The 15463-nt window shown below is 52.7% G+C and overlaps 1 protein-coding gene across 1 annotated transcript in view; it reads right to left on the reverse strand.

The window, feature by feature from the left end:
• Positions 1-15463, reverse strand: part of FSTL4 (follistatin like 4) — a 183684-nt gene that overhangs the window by 16958 nt on the left and 151263 nt on the right. The window contains exons 7-11 of the mRNA XM_036014468.1: positions 11557-11718; positions 11022-11156; positions 10060-10086; positions 6888-7006; positions 2993-3142 (exon numbers count right to left, since the gene is read on the reverse strand). Coding sequence (XP_035870361.1) covers positions 2993-3142; positions 6888-7006; positions 10060-10086; positions 11022-11156; positions 11557-11718 — 593 coding nt within the window. The remainder of the gene's footprint in view (positions 1-2992; positions 3143-6887; positions 7007-10059; positions 10087-11021; positions 11157-11556; positions 11719-15463) is intronic.

Consider the following 15463-nt stretch of genomic DNA (forward strand, 5'->3'; position numbering starts at 1 on the left):
TTTTGGTGGGCGAGAGCCATCCCAAATCTCTGAAATATGTTATATGGAAATGTTTTGCATTCAAGAAACTCACTAGGCATTCCAAAATACAGACTATATGACTGAAAACACCATAAACAAGACAATAGAAATAGACCCCCAGGTGATCCATCAAAAAGGTAGTTTGGAATTAAGCTGAAATTTTAAAGTAAAAAAATGCAAAGCCTAAAATGAAGAACTCAATAAATAGGTTTTGTGCAGATCCATATTAGACACAAAAGATAGAATTAGTGAAGAGAAAGGTTGACAGAACATTTCCAAACTGAGGCTCGAAAAGAGAGAAAAGGATGGATGATCAGAGTGAAAAAGATAAGTGAGATGCAACAGAAGGATCTGACTTTAAAAAGCAACCAGAGTTCCTAAAGAAGAAGCGAGAGAGGATGGAGCAGGCTAGTATCTGAGGAAATAATGGCTGAGAATTTCCCAACATGAGGAAGAATATCTGTCCATACATCGCAGAACCTCTGAAAACCCCAAATCAAAATAAATACATAGGATTCGTTCCCTGGCACATTGTCGCAAAGCTGCTAAAGACCAAAGAAAATCTGAAAAGTAGTAGGAAAAGTGATATATTACCTTCAAGAGAGTGAGAGTAACAGTGACAGTTGACCTATTAATGAAAGGAATGGGAAGAGAATGGAGAAGCATCTAAAAATGTCAAAATATACAATTGCCAATATAGAATTCTGCAGCCAGTGAAAATATACTTCAAAAATATAGGGCAAGTGTTATTTTCAAACAAACAAAAACCGTGAGAATCTGTTGCCAGCAGCCCTGCACCAAAAGAACAATAACAAAAAAATCTCTTGCAGGTTGAGGGAAAATGACCCCAGACAGAAGCAGGTACTTCAGGAAGCAATAAGGAACCATGGAGAAGTGAGTGTGCAGGCGGATATAAATGATCACCGACTGTACGGAGCAGTAAGTCAGCTCCCAAGGGATTAAATTATGTGCAGAGTCAAAATTCACTCCTACAATAGGGCAGGAGGCTCTATTGTAGTTCTGTCACTAACAGGGAAGTGAAGCTGCAGTGCATGTGAAACTGTGCTGAGGCGAGGGTGCAGGTGCTGGTCTCGTTGGTGGGAATGACGATAATATAAAAGAAGGAACCGTCAGCATGCTAATAGAGGGAAAAATGGAGTAATAAAAGTGTTTGACTAATTCAAAAGCAAAAGGGAGAGAAAAGCAACAAACAGGTCAAAACAAAAACCAAGATACTAGAATACTATATAAATTAATTAAAAATGAAATATAAATGGATCAAACTCTCCACATAAAAGACCAAGATTATTGAACTAGATAAAAGCCAAAAACCAAAAGACCAGAGGTGGCTTTACAAAAGACTGCCTGAAGTATATGGGCGTAGAAAGGTTGAAGGGGAAAGGGTAGAAAACTGTACCACGGTAACACTCATTAAAATAAATCTGGTGAGCTGCACTGAGATGAAAACAGACGTTCAGGCAGGAAGCGCCGTCAGAACAGAGAGGAGGTTGCAGTGGAGTCCAGGTGCCTTCCGGGGGCGGTGGGGGGAGGGGAGGGGGTTACAGGTGGGACTCAGAACCAGTCACCGTGGGCATGTTGCACACACCTCACGGCAGCTGACAGACTAAGAGGACAAAAAATCCCAGGTATTTTAAATGATTCAGAGTATGTTCTCTAGCCAGGGAAATCAATAACAAAGTTAGAAAGCCCCTTGTTGTATTCTCCAGGAGAAACTGCTGTCTCGGTTACATCAGTGAGTCTGCAGCAGCGCAGCCGAGTACTGCTGGGGAGAGCAGCCCCGCACAGCGGCCCACTTTGCATTTGCACACACGGTCCTTACGGGCCTTCAAGAAGGCCCAGCAGTCCTTTCACACCCCCCGGGGCCCGTTGGTCTCACAGCAACCGTCTCCTCTCTCCTGAAACGTCCAGCCTTGGCGGTAATTTTCCTTCTTGCTCTGAGAAAATCAAGGCAACCAGAAGGGAAGTTCAGCCGATGACCAGTGACTGTGTCACATCCTTGCCCCTGCGTCTGTATGCTTTGCTTCCTCCTCTTCAGTGAGAGAATGGGCCTTTATTATGGCCAGCATGCCCATCTGCCCTGGACTTTGCTGATGCCTGCTTATAATCCCAGGAGGCAGAAAAAAGGGAAGAATTGTGGGAACAAATTTTCCTATTATCATACAAATGCTGTGATGTCAGTTCTAAAAACAAAAGTCCTTCCACATGCTCTTCCAGTGGCTTGTCCTGTTGGCCCACTGGTACATTCCCACCTTGACAGCAAACCCCCTCAAAGCCATTGCCTACATCCACCATCGCCACCTGCATGCTCAGCACTCTAACTTGGACCTGCCCCCTCGGGCTTGCATTCCCCCGTCCCCATCCTCTGTTCCTGCTGAGGTGAGCCACATGGCACCAGGTCCAACGGTCCATTCTCAGTTTTCATAGCACAGATGTTCTCTGCAATATTCGCCTCCCCTGACCGACCACGAACTCTCCCTTAAAACACTCTCTTCTTGGCTTCTGGAACGCACCCCTCTGTAATTTCCTTCCTACCTTTCAGCTACGCCTTTGGGTCCTCTTGCTGCTGCTTCTCTTCGTGATCTTTAAGTGATGATGTGCTCCCACCTCAACCCCTCCTCTGTCTGTGCACCCCCGCCCCGTGCTTCTTCGTTTGGTTCTCTGGATTTCACGGAGTTCGTGTGGTGGTGATACCTGCACTGACATCTCTGGTTTAGACCTCCCTGTCCTTTCACTGTTTATCTAACCGCTTATTGATATGTATATCGCATCTTTCACATTTCCAAGACCCTAGAATGGTGCTTGGCACCTGCTGAACTGCCACACAGGCGTCTCCTTCGCTTCTCCCCTCCCACCTGACCACCCCTCCAGCAGCCAGGGGGCGGGTACAGAAAGCAAAGAACTTGGCAGGCTGTGCCCCAGGACCAGAAGTCCCCTCGCCCCTTAGACGTACCTGTAGGACTTTCTGGGCTTGCACGTCGACCACGAGGACTCTGCTCAGTGCCGGCTGGGCTGCATAGATGTACCGGTGCCTGACGTTCACTGCCGACGCCCACTGGCACGGCCGGGTGGCACCTCCTTCCCCTTGGGGACAGATTTCTTCCTGTAAAGGAGACAGGCTGCCATGTATAACTTCCCAGCCCTCCTCTCCCCGACATCTCTCGATCCCCCGTCCCGACTCTTCTGCCCTTTCTTGCTGCACTGGGACTCCTTTGGGCTCACAGAACAGGGCACACAGCCCTCCCCCTCACCAGGTTTTCACCTAACATTCCTCCGCCTTCCGCAGCCTCCTGGCTCCGGAGGCTGTGACGCCCTGGGAGGCCTTCTCCCCCAGCAGCTTCCATGCTCGTGTGCTCCTTTCTCTCGGTGGTCATCTCCATCGTTTTAAAAACTTCCATTCATGGCCAGACTTCTGAAAGAATTCCCTACGTTTTTCTCCACTTCCTCACCTTTCACATGCTCCTTCCCCCTCCGGCTTTAGTCCTCACCACGGAGCTGGTGGTGCTCTCACCAGGGCCGGTGTGGACTCCTCCACTCTTAGTTTAACCCCTCCTCTGCCATCATTCTACTTGAGCTGGGGCCTCATCTGACACTGTGCTGACCATTCCTTGGTTCTTCGCCCTCCATCCTGCCGCCCCCAGTGGCTGACCCTTGTCTGTGGCTGGAAGCAGCGGCATTCACTCCGAATAACTCCGCTTCTCTAACATCACGCCCTTTGTGGGCCTCACCCAACTGAGGGCTGGAATGACAGTCTGTGCGCGCACAACTCCTACATTTACACCCTTGGCTCCGGCCTCTTCCCTCAACTGCAGACGCACCTGGCCAACTCTGTAGCTCGACCTGATTGTTTAATCAGAGACTTTCGTCCAAAACCAACTCTCAATTTTACCGTCCAGTCCTGCTCATTCCATTAAAAAAATGGCAGCTTGCTCCATTGTTTCACTTCCTTAGACCGACAACGTCCAGGCTACCTTAGATGCCTCCTTTTCTCCCCATACCCTCCCCTCTCACCCAACACATCAGAAATTGTTTCAGCTTTACCTTCTGAAGACACCAGCTGCTCCTTACCACTTCCCCATCTGTCAGCTTGGCTCAAGCCCCATTATGTCACCTGAATCACTGCTTAGCACCCTTGATTCCACTGTGCCTCACCCCCACCCCAACCTGCCCTACACACAGAAACCACAGGGACCACTGTGAAAGCCAAGGCCGGTCATTATTCCTCTTCTCAGCTCTTCCTTCCCCAGTAACTTCCTCTCACGCTCAGGAGAAGAGCTAAGTCTTTCCTGAAGCCCACCAGGCCCCGAGCACACTGGCTTTTCTTTCCGTCGCCCACCCTCCTCCATGCACGCATGCACGCATGCCGCCTGCTTGCTCTTCCTCTATTGTGCCGCCCTCCCGCACCAGGGCCTTTCCACTGGCTGTTCCCTGTGCCAGGGATGCTCTTCCCCAGACATCTCTGTGGTTTATTCCCTCGTGTCCTTCAGGTCTCTGTCATCACATGATGGATCCTCATAGAAACGCCTACTTGCATGTGAGCACACTGAGGCTTAGAGGGGTTTAGTAAGTTTTCTAAAGCCGCCAAGCCTGCTGAGGGACAGAGGTGGGATCTGAACCCAGGTCTGCCTGGCCCCGAAGCCTGTGCCCTTCTCAAGTAACCGTGTGGCTCCCCACTGAGCACAGTGCATGTCAGATCCAGCAGAGGGGCTGAGGGAGGGCGCACCGACCTTCTACTCAGCCAGCACCACAGGCAGAGGGTAGTTCCACTGTGGCCCTCCAGAGGGGTGTTTGGAGATTCTCTAGATGAGAAAACTGTTATTTGGGGTTGTTCTGCAGCTCACTGTGGTCTCGTGTGGCCTGCCATGCCTTAGGACCTCTCTTACTGCATCTCGTTCTAGCTTCTTCGGAAAACTGAGCCCAGGTTGGGACTGGAGAGGTTTTGCCCGCACTGCAGGGAAGGGTACGGCCAAGGTGATGGGTTGGCATTATTTAAACCTAACTGCTGGAGATGAACTAGGGCAGCACCTTCAAGATCAACTCAGGGCGGTTACAGGGAGGGAAAAGTTCTTCACAGGTGACACGTTAAAATAATAATTAATTTAAATGAAATAGCTGGAAAACAGCTGTTCCCGAGCTGTGCGTGTGAGAAATGCCACAGCCCGAGATGCACCTGCAGCCGGCAGAGTGATGCAGCTAACCTGTTTGAGGAACTTGCTGGGGCCCAGCCCACTTCCTCCCTGGGCTCCCAGCCCATCGCTGCTCCCCACTGCTCCCTGGTTCACTCACTGTGTGGGGGCTGTGAGACGACTCTCGGATCCACGCCATAGCTCTACCCTCAGGCAGCTAGGGATTAGTAGGCGGGGTCAGACCTCCTGGGAGGGATGCCAGCGGGAGGGACAGTATCCTGGGTGGGGTTGGGTGAGGCAGTGCTGCCCTGGGAGTCCTCCTGAGGGCTGCCAGGGCTTTTCTGGGTCTGCCACCAGCAGCCATCCTTCCGCCCTTGCCCAGTGAGTGCAGCGACGCTGCCACTTCCTGCCGGGCCCTGTATTTTGCTCAGAGCACCTTGGACACTCTGGGCAGTGTTTCCTGCGGTCACCCGGAATTTCCTGAGGGCCCCTGAGGGCCTTCAAGCTTGTCTCCTCCTCTCTCGACAGGTTGAGCATCCCCTTCCTTTTGGAAACTTGGACTTCCTCGGGTCTGTGACCCAGGTTCTCCAGGCTTCCTTAAAGCTACTTCTTTGGCCTGTCAGAGAGCCGGGGCCTCTCCAGCTCACCCCTGCCCCACTACTTTCCGGATGTTTCTATGCATGAGCCCCATGGACTCCTCAAACTCAGTGCATCATAGGCCAACCTCATCTGCTTGTCAGGAGCCTACAGTCCTGCTCCTGGGTCCCCAGCACCCAACCTGGCAAGTGGCACCAGTCTGGTAGAATGTGAGAGAATGAACAGAGTCCCCCACCCCAACTTGCTCCTCTCCTAAGTGAAGGGCATTTTCCTACCGCTAGCAAGGCTCTGGTTTACCCTCTAGTTCCCTGGTGAGTTACTTCTGAAATCTACCCAGTTCTCCCCATTCTCACGGCCACCAGCCGAACCAGGACACCAGCCTTGCGCCTGGATAATTATAGCTCCATCTTGTGCTTCTGGGCCGCCTCGCCAATCTCCGCCCTCAGCGAGGGCCTGCCCATGTTCTGGAGCAACCTACTCAAGGCCAGCCTTCGTGGGAAGCCCGTCAGGGGCTCCCTGAGCTTTAGGGTGCCATTAGAACTCCTCACCTTCAACCCTCAGTGATTGTCCTGATCTCAGGCCCTTCCCACATCCATGCTTCCCTCTGGGCACACCGAGGACTTCCGTTCCCGGGACAGGACATGTTTTATGTCTCTCTTCTCCACGTGCCTGACATTTCTTCCAGAAACCCATCCCAGCTCCTACTCATTCTTCAAAACTGAGCCCAGGGAGCACACGTCCCAGGGGCCTGCTCCAACTCTTCCTCCCAGGCCTGGGGACGCCCCTCCCCTCCATTCCCAGGGCAGTGTGCACATCCTTCCAACAGCACCTTCTAGGCAGCCATCCACAGTGCTGTCCTGGTCATCTGCCTCTGAACTTGGGGAGGCCAGGCACCCATCCACATGCCCTGGGCCTCGCCTTGGGCTTAGTGCGTGGAAGTGGCTGCCTGATGAAGGAATGAGCATCTCAGTGCTTGGCCTCAGGTCATTCTTGGCCTTGGGACAGACCTGGAACCACACCACGTAGAGCAGATGGGACTTAAGAATCAAATGGCCTGTGGTGGAGGAGTGACTTTCACGTTCTGTCTGCCTGCACGGTGGAAGAGCCCTGGGCGCGGACACTTACGTAGCTCGTGACTATCTTCTCCGTGGGTTTGAGGTGCCTCTGGATCTCACAGTCCCCGGGGTGCAGGATGACAATGCCGTCATCAGAGAAGACGTAGAACACGTTCCCCACGCTGAGGCCTGCAAGGAGCAAACACAGCCACGTGGGGGTGGCCTAGCGGCTGGCCCTGGGGCGGGGGTGACGAGCCACCTCGGGCACACACGGAACTGCATCCGCTGCGGTGCCGAGGGGAAGTCCCGGTCAAGGTGGGGCGGGGTGTGTGGGGAGCACGGGGAGAAGGCGCCCCGAGGGCTGTCAGTCAGTGTAGCACATGGAGGGACCTGCAGTCCCCAGGTGCCCTCCCAGACATGCACGTCAGTTGACTACGGCTGGCCACCTACCCAAGTTTTCAAATAAATGACAGCTTTGTCTTTGACCTACATTTGACCTTTCCTCTTCTGAAAGGCAAAACTCCCCTTGGTCGTCCACTATGTTCAGAATGGATCAGAGGATTCCCAAAAGGCAAAGGCTCTTATTTTAAACACATTCAGGTACATACAGCGCCACTTCCCTGTATGTGGCAGGTGCGCCTTGGTCCAGCCTCAGTCCCAGCCTGTCTGCTCCAGTGAACCCCTCCTCCAAGACTGCTGGCTCCAGCCTCTGCCCCAGCAGGGTCTCCGTGGCAGCCCCGCACCAGGTGACAGAGCCCACCCCTGGTCGTTCCTGCCTGCCCACCCTACCCCAGCCAGGGCTGGGCTGTGTGGGAAGAAAAGGCCGGGGACCACCAGCTAGTTCAGCTTCCTTATTTTAAGGACAAAGAAACCAAGGCCCAGGGAGGCCACTCGCCGTGGTGCCGGAGCTGGGGTTCGACCCTGAGCTCCCACTCCGGGCTTGTCCCCTCACTCTGCCTCTCTGCGGAAGGCAACCCTGGCACCAAGATGGGTAAGTTTGGAGTTCTTCCTCCTGCTCTCTCACCCCCCTTCATTTCTTTTGAAGGTAGAACAATAAAAAGTTTCCTATGAATTCTAAGAGAATGAAATATATTAAATAAATATACAGAACACTCTTCTTAGCACGTAGAGAAAACCAGTGCCTTGCTGTAACTGATGACCCGAGTACGTTTTTAGTGAGGTGGAAAACGGTGAGACGGGCAGACAGTGATCACCATCCCGTTTGCTCCCAGGGGCTCTGCAGGCCCCTGGGGACGGCACCCGTGCCTGTGGCTCCCAGAGGGGTGGAGGTCCCTGACCCTGTGTTGCAGCCTCAGCTGACCCTGGTTCTGTGCAGAGAGGGACTCCGGGCAGCAGGGTTCTTGCCGTGATGAACAGCCTGACCCCTGCCTCTCAGAAGTTGGTATTTCCTGGGAGTCTCTGCATAGCTCCCGATGGGACCTGGGTGCTGGGCAGCCTGTCCCGGAGAGCCTGACAAAGCTGGCCACCTACGAGAGCTTCATCTCAGCCCCCAGCAGGACCTCCACTTCTGTACACTCTCACCTGGCAAACCCCTTCCCCAAACCTAGGTGCCCGAGCGACACAAAGCTCTTGCACAACCACAGGCCCCAGCAACAGCTTCCTGGGGCTTCTCAGAAAACTGATGGCTGGAAGGACCAATGTGAGATTGAAGGCTTAATAGGATCTCCATGGGGTTTGCAGCTGTAGCTACGTTTCGGGCTGAGCACAGTGCCTGGCTCGCAGTTGGCAGTGGAACGTAAGACTAAACAAATATTCTGGACCAATTGACTTCACAAGAGGTCCGGGCTTCTGATCCAGCCCCCTGGAAGGTTCTGTCTGAACTCAGCTCCTCCTTAGGGGGCAGGAAGGAGTTTCTTTGCTTCTGTGAGCTCTCATCAGCTCGTTTCTCCTAGGGAGGTGTGAGAGTGCCTGTAGCCTGCTGGCCTCTGTTTTTACCTCAGCATTTCCCTGTTGGAGATGGCAGGGAAGGGTGCAAGTGGCTGGCAGCCGGGGCAATGGGGTTTGTTCGCTGCCGGGTGGTCTAATGCTGGTGCAGTGCCTGCCAGCCCTCAGGCAGCCTGGGCCCTATGTGGGCCTCTGTAGCTGCATTTCACAGATCACAGGGCCATGGGCACCCTGTGGGTCCCTTTGCTGTAACCTCACCTCAGAAAACATCACCTTTTAAAGATGGAGAGTGGAAGCTGTGTGCACTGTGGCCTGGGAGCTAGGGTCAGGCGGCGTCAAGGGACAACTGTGCATGAGTAGCGACTGTTGCTTTGACTTGTTCTTCCCATGATTCCCAAAGTCTATTGGCCGCAATTGCTCACTTTTCCAGGCTTAGCCTTTGTTTTACTCCCAGCCTTACCGTGTAAGCCTCAGTGTCTGCTGTCAGGAAGCTGTTCTGAGTGTGTGTGTGTGTGTGCGTGTGCCAGACTGTTGGTAACACCATGAGACGTTTCAGAGGCAAAATGAGCTGGGAAATATGCAGCTTTTTAAGGAGGGGGATTTTGTGCTTAACCCTGAAATCACAGAGTGCCTTCTGCGCTGCTCGCACTCCCCTCTGCCTCCTGGAGTAGGGAGCCACCTCACGGGGCTGGACCCGCTCAGGCGGAGGGTTCAGCGTTAGGACGGTGCATGTATGCGTGTCACCCCAAGCAGTGACCCAGGTGCTCTAGGCCAGCCCCCCCTTGAGCCTGCTGGTTCTCAAAGCACATGACATTGTCCATATTAGGCCATATTTGATGTACAAAAGTGGCAGTTTTGTACAGTCCCAACCTAATGTCTAAAGATGGTTTGATAAATGCACATTTAGAAAGTGTATTCATTTAAAAATATACACATAAATATATATTTACAGGAATCATGGTAGCTTTTCCCTTCAGGATTTCCTCAGAGTACACACTAAACCCTAACACCCACATCAGCTACTGGAAAAAAAGCTTATGGACCAGATCTGACCAGGAGCCCTGCTGGGTGGTCCCCTTCGGGGGAGGTTTCAATCAGCTTGGAACGGAAACTTCCCACTGCGAATTCTAATGCACAAGTGACCACTAAAGATGCCTGCAGGTTTTAAGTCTGCCTTTCAGTGTGTGCCACTGAGCTTGGCATGACCTCCCCCTCCCATTCGATTCGCCACATGAACCCCACTTGTGGGGACCGCTTGGCAGCCCATGCAAAGGTGGCCTGTTTGGGAACTACACACACATGTGGGCACAGGCATGACACAGAACAAGGCTCGGTACCTTCCTCGCGCCAGAGGATGTTTGCCACTGCAGCCGCGGAGAAGTGGGGGCGTGGGGACCGATGGAGGGAAGGAAAAAGAAGAAAGCAGCGTGAGGACCTTCTCTGCAGCACTCAGTTCATGACACGTGCTGTCCAGCCCTTCCTGCACCTGCTCCCCACCGCTCACTCCCCGCCATCGACCTGGGGGCACTGAGCACATGGACACACACTCCCGGTCTGAGGGCCCTTTCAATCCTGAAGGAGCCCTTGAAATCGGGTCCCAGGAGCACAGAAGCTAACAGGATGCCCTTCCTACGTGGATGATGCAAAGGGAGGAACAGCCTCTCAGACCTGCCAGGGACCTGCCTGGAGGGCGCTGATTTTCGGCTGAGCTCTTCCTAATCTGAAACCCTTCTCATGATCTCCCTTGCTGAAAAAGGCTCAGCTCAGAGTCTTTGACCCAGGGAATGAGACTGCCCAATACCCACATCCTTGAAATCACGCCAGCACACCCACTGCGGGCACAGCGGCTGCAAGGGAGAGCACCCTCAGCACCCAGGTGGGCTATGACCCCTGGAGTAAAGGCAGGTGTGCGCGGTCTGGTTCCTGGGCACCCCCGGGGGACAGCAGCCCCTGGGGGTGGTTCTGTAGGCGAGAGCAGAGGTTCCAGACCCACAGCAAGTAGGAGGCAGAACTGGGGCCAGGATATGTGAGCCCCCTGGGGGTCCTGGGCTGCCTGCTGTCCAGAGAGGTCCTCTGTCTACATTCCCAGAGTTGTCTGGGTGGCCAGCCAAGGGCTCCCCCTTGGGTACCCCCTCTGGGTACCCTCTGTCACCAGGTTTGAACACAGAAGGACAAGGTGTTACCCCATCTTCAGGGGCACGTGGTTGGCGGCTTTGGCCCTGGTCAGCTACTCCCCTCCCCGCCACACAACACATCCCAGCGGGCTCAGCGAGGAGCTCAAAGGCAAGCGGGGACTCACGGGTCTTCCTTGCCGAGTCTTCGATGAAGAGTGAGGAGATGTCTTCGTCCACACCCACTTCGTTTTTGGCGATGCAGGTGTACGCCCCTGTGTCTTCATACCGAACGCTGCCGATGTGGAGCTCACTCCCATTGGCTGCAGAAAGGACAGTGCTCAGGGTGGCCTGCTCAGCTGGGACCCCCAATCCCTCCCACCCTCCCCTTGCTCTTCATAGGGCTACTGACAGCGTTGGTGTTAAAAACACAGCCCCTCAGCAGGGCCGAGGGTGGCCAGCCGCCCGGACACATACCCAGCCAGGGCCAGAACATCTGAGATGAACTGCGGGGGACCTGGGACTTGGCCAGCAGCTTCTCATCACTCTCAGAAAGCCTGCAAGCCTTGTGTGAGCCCAGACAGTAGAGAAATTGGGGGAGACATTTGTTCGTTCCCAACGTGTCTGAGTTAGAAACAAATCACCCCCTCTCTTCCATTCCTGGGGACAGTGTTGGCTTGAACTTGAGGGGAACAACACAGAGACATCGAGGGAGGTTCTTACCTAAAAGGGAGAGCTGTTTGGACATCTGGGTGGAGACATCCATGCCGTTTTTCAGCCATGTGATCCTGGGCATGGGAATGCCCTCCGCATGGCACCTCAGGCTGGCCGCCACCCCTGGCTCCTGGGCCTGGGTCTCCGGGTAGACACGGATGACTGGGGGCACTGCAGGTGAGAACCAGCGCTGGTCAGAGAAGGCCCCACCTGGCCTCGGGCCTGCAGTCAAGCCCTGAAACCCTGCTCCAGGGAGGTGAGCCTGAGCCCGGAGGCAACGCCGTTCTCTTTGTAAGCAGCTTACAATCATCCTATTCAGCAACTCAAGCCCCCAAAGAAAGCTATAAAATGGATGGCAGGCAATAAACACGTCAGGCTTTGTACCCTGTAATTCATGGCTTTCATCATTATTCTAAATATCAGAAAGACATCCAAATATTTAATGTGGTTCAGCTGCTACATGTAAAGAGCAACCACTACTGACATTTATTTCTGAATGAATAAAATTCAGATATATTATTTCTGTTATTGGAAAGTCATTGGGCAGAGGCTTAATTTCTTGCAGGAAGCGCTTCTCAAAGTGTTTACGAGTGCTGACTGGCAGGTTGACTCACTGTATCACTGCTCAGGGGAAGCCCATCGATTTTCCATGGGTCATTTTTATTTCTCCACTTTTCTCATCCCCTGGAACATGGGGAAAGGCAAGTGTACCCTCCTGAACTCTTGACTCAGCCTTGGGCCCTGGAAGTCAGCCTTGGGGCTGGGGTGTGACCTGGGCCACTCATCAGGTGAGCATGCATGGGCCAGGTGTTGCCCTCCATAGAACACAGGCCTCTCTTACCTGGGCTGTGTGTGGGGAGGTGGCCGGAAGAAGTAAAGACTGTCTGGAGGGACTTGCATCCTACCCCTAGCTTTGGGCCCAGGAAATAAAATAAATACCATTTTCAATGGAATTGAGGTGTCCTTCCTTATTCACACATTTTGTTCTATGTACTACCACAAAGGGTTCATGAGAGCTTATGCAGAGGCACCTGGATATTAAACTGAACAGAACAAAAGCATCACACTTCTTTCAGAACGGTGGAGACCAGGCTCTTCCTGAGGCTGGTTCTTCCTGAGTGGGGCTGCTGCTTATCTGGAAGCTCCTGTCACCCAACAACAGAAACCCTCCCAATCCGAGATGGCGGCAGAGTAGGTGGAAGCTACATTCACTCCTCCTAGGACTGAACCGGAATCACAGCTAAATTATAGAATAATCAGCCTGAAGAACCAACTGAAGACTAGCTAAACAAAAGACTTATAACCAAGGATTTATGGAAGAAGCCACATGGAAACTGGTAGGAAGGGCAGAGATACAAACAGGGCTGGCCCCGCACCCGAATGTGGTGGTTGAGAGTAGGGAGGGATATCTTAGCTGCAAAGGTCTCCCTGAGGAGTGTAGGGCCTCAACCTGATGCTGGACTCCCCATCCCAGAGCATCAGAGCTAAAAAGAGGAGCCCGCATAACATCTGACTGTGAAAATCGGTGGGGATTCTATTTGCCAGGGAGAGACAGGAGTCTGCTAGAGACCCCAGGCACACTCTTAAAGGGTCAGTGCACAAAATCTCATGCATGGCCACACACCCTGGGCTGTGGTGCAGGGAGAATGGCTCAGAGCAAACTGGAGTTGTGTGAGGAGAGACTGGGTCGTGTGGCTGTGGGGACAGAGCTGAAGGGACAGCTGCCAGGGTCCCTGTGCTGAGTCCCTGTCCCAAACCTCCCACAGATGCCATCTTTCCTGGGTCAAGCCGTCCCCTCCATATGACATCAGCCTGGGGGAATACACTAGCCCCAGTCTCCTGACTCCCTATTGCCCACCTCACATGCCCCATGGAGGAGTCAGCTGCTTGGGCATGTCATGTAGATTTTCTTGGAGTGCTCTTCAGGAGGTCCAGGTGAAGTCAGGGGCTGTCAGGGACTGAATCATGTGGCTTCAAGGCAAGGGCCATTGCTCCCCTCCCACCTGACAGGTGCTGCCCTCCCCCGGGGGAGACCCACTAGCCTCACCCTCCCTACTTCTGGTGGCCTTGCTGAGCTTGCCCCTTGCAGAGGAGTCAGTTGGCTGCTGCCAGTCTGGGCCCATGGTGAGGATGTTCTCAGAGGGCTCTCCAGGAGGTCTGGATAGACTTGGGGAAGCAGAGATGAGCAGGGAGAGACTGAGTGGTGTGGCTGTAAGGGTGGGGGTACTTTTCCCTTGCATGTCCAACTGACGCCACTGTACCTATGCAGTGCTCTCCCTTTTCATGGCCAAACCATGGTCTCTTTGGGCCCGATAAACTCTGCTGGTGTCACTCGGTTGATTCCCTGAGACCCTACCCAACAAAGTCCATGGGTATCTGGTGGTGGTAGTTGGCCTAGATAGAGGCTTTGATTTCTTCTGAGTGGCTTCAGACCCAGCACTGGCACTGAGTTTGAATCGATATCAGTCTGATGAACACCATTTGCCTCTACCTGGTGACTCACTGAGAACCTGCCTCATGCTACTTGCATACCACCAGAAGTGCTTTCAGAGACTGAGCCTAACAGACGGCTGGCAGGTGGAGGTGGTACTATGGGCCATTTGCTGAACTTCCCCTGGGTTGTTGCTAGTAGAAACCAGCCTTGGTCCACAGCTTGGCCCTTCCCACACACACCCAGGTCCAGCAGACGCAGTCACAAACGGTGGGTCACTTTGTAGCTCCCAACAGGTTGCCCAAAGCTGGTCACAGGTAGCACTGACATTGACCTGCACCGGAGTCCCTTCCAAGAGGCCCCAGAACACACACACACCCAGATGTGAGTTTTACTCCACATCAGAGCACAACTCAATCAGCTCCACAAGTGGCACAACCACAGGAAGGTCTTGGCAGGCACCAGATGTGCTGGAGCAAATTCCACTTCGTGAGGTCAGCCTCCAACAAGCAGCTCACACGCTGTGGTTGGGCTTGATCCTCATAGCCAGCCTGAGGGTAAACCCCACCTGAGGATTGGATAACAGCAATCAACACTCGAGTACAACAGGAGGGCTCGCATAACCAACAAAAAAGGCATTCCGGGAGCACCTAGCTTAGGTGGCCACTGAGCCCCACAGGACACTTCCTACATAAGGCTACCATACCACAGCTGGAGACACAACAGACTTACCTCATACACAGAGACAGATAGAGAGGCAGCTAAAATGGGGAGACAGAGAAACATGTTCCAAATGAAAGAATAGGAGAACTCCCCAGAAAAAGAACTAAATGAAATGGAGGCAAGCAAACCGCCAGATACAGAGTTCAAAGCAATGGTTGTAAGGATGCTCCAGGAACTTAGAGGATGAATGTATGATCTCAGTGAGAACTTAAACAAAGAGATAGTAAGCATAAGAGAGGATGTAGAAAAGAACCAGTCAGAAATGAAGAATACAGTATGTAAAATGAAAAATACACTAGAAGGAATCAGCAGCAGACTAGATGAATCAGAGGACTGAATTAGCAATCTGGAAGACAAGGTAGCGGAAAACACCCAATCAGAGCAGCAAAAAGATAAAGAATTAAAATGAGGATAGTTTAAGGGACCTTTGGGACAGCATAAAGCATAACAACACCCTCATTACATTCTGGGGTACCAGAAGGCAAAGAGAGAGAGCAAGGGATTGAGGACCTATTTGAAGAAATAATGACAGAAAACTTCCCTAACTTGGTGAAGGAAATAGACACACAAGTCCAGAAGTGCAAAGTCCCATGCAAGATGAACCCGAACAGGTCTACTCTGAGACATACCAAGTAAAATGCCAGAGGTTAAAGACAAAGAAAGAATCTTTTTAAAAAAAGATTTTATTTATTTATTTTTAGAGAGGGAAGGGAGGGAGAAAGAGAGAGAGAGAAACATCAATGTGTGGTTACTGGGGGTTGT

Source organism: Phyllostomus discolor, chromosome 13 (genome assembly GCF_004126475.2).
Source record: "Phyllostomus discolor isolate MPI-MPIP mPhyDis1 chromosome 13, mPhyDis1.pri.v3, whole genome shotgun sequence".
Classification (NCBI taxonomy): Eukaryota; Metazoa; Chordata; class Mammalia; order Chiroptera; family Phyllostomidae; genus Phyllostomus; species Phyllostomus discolor.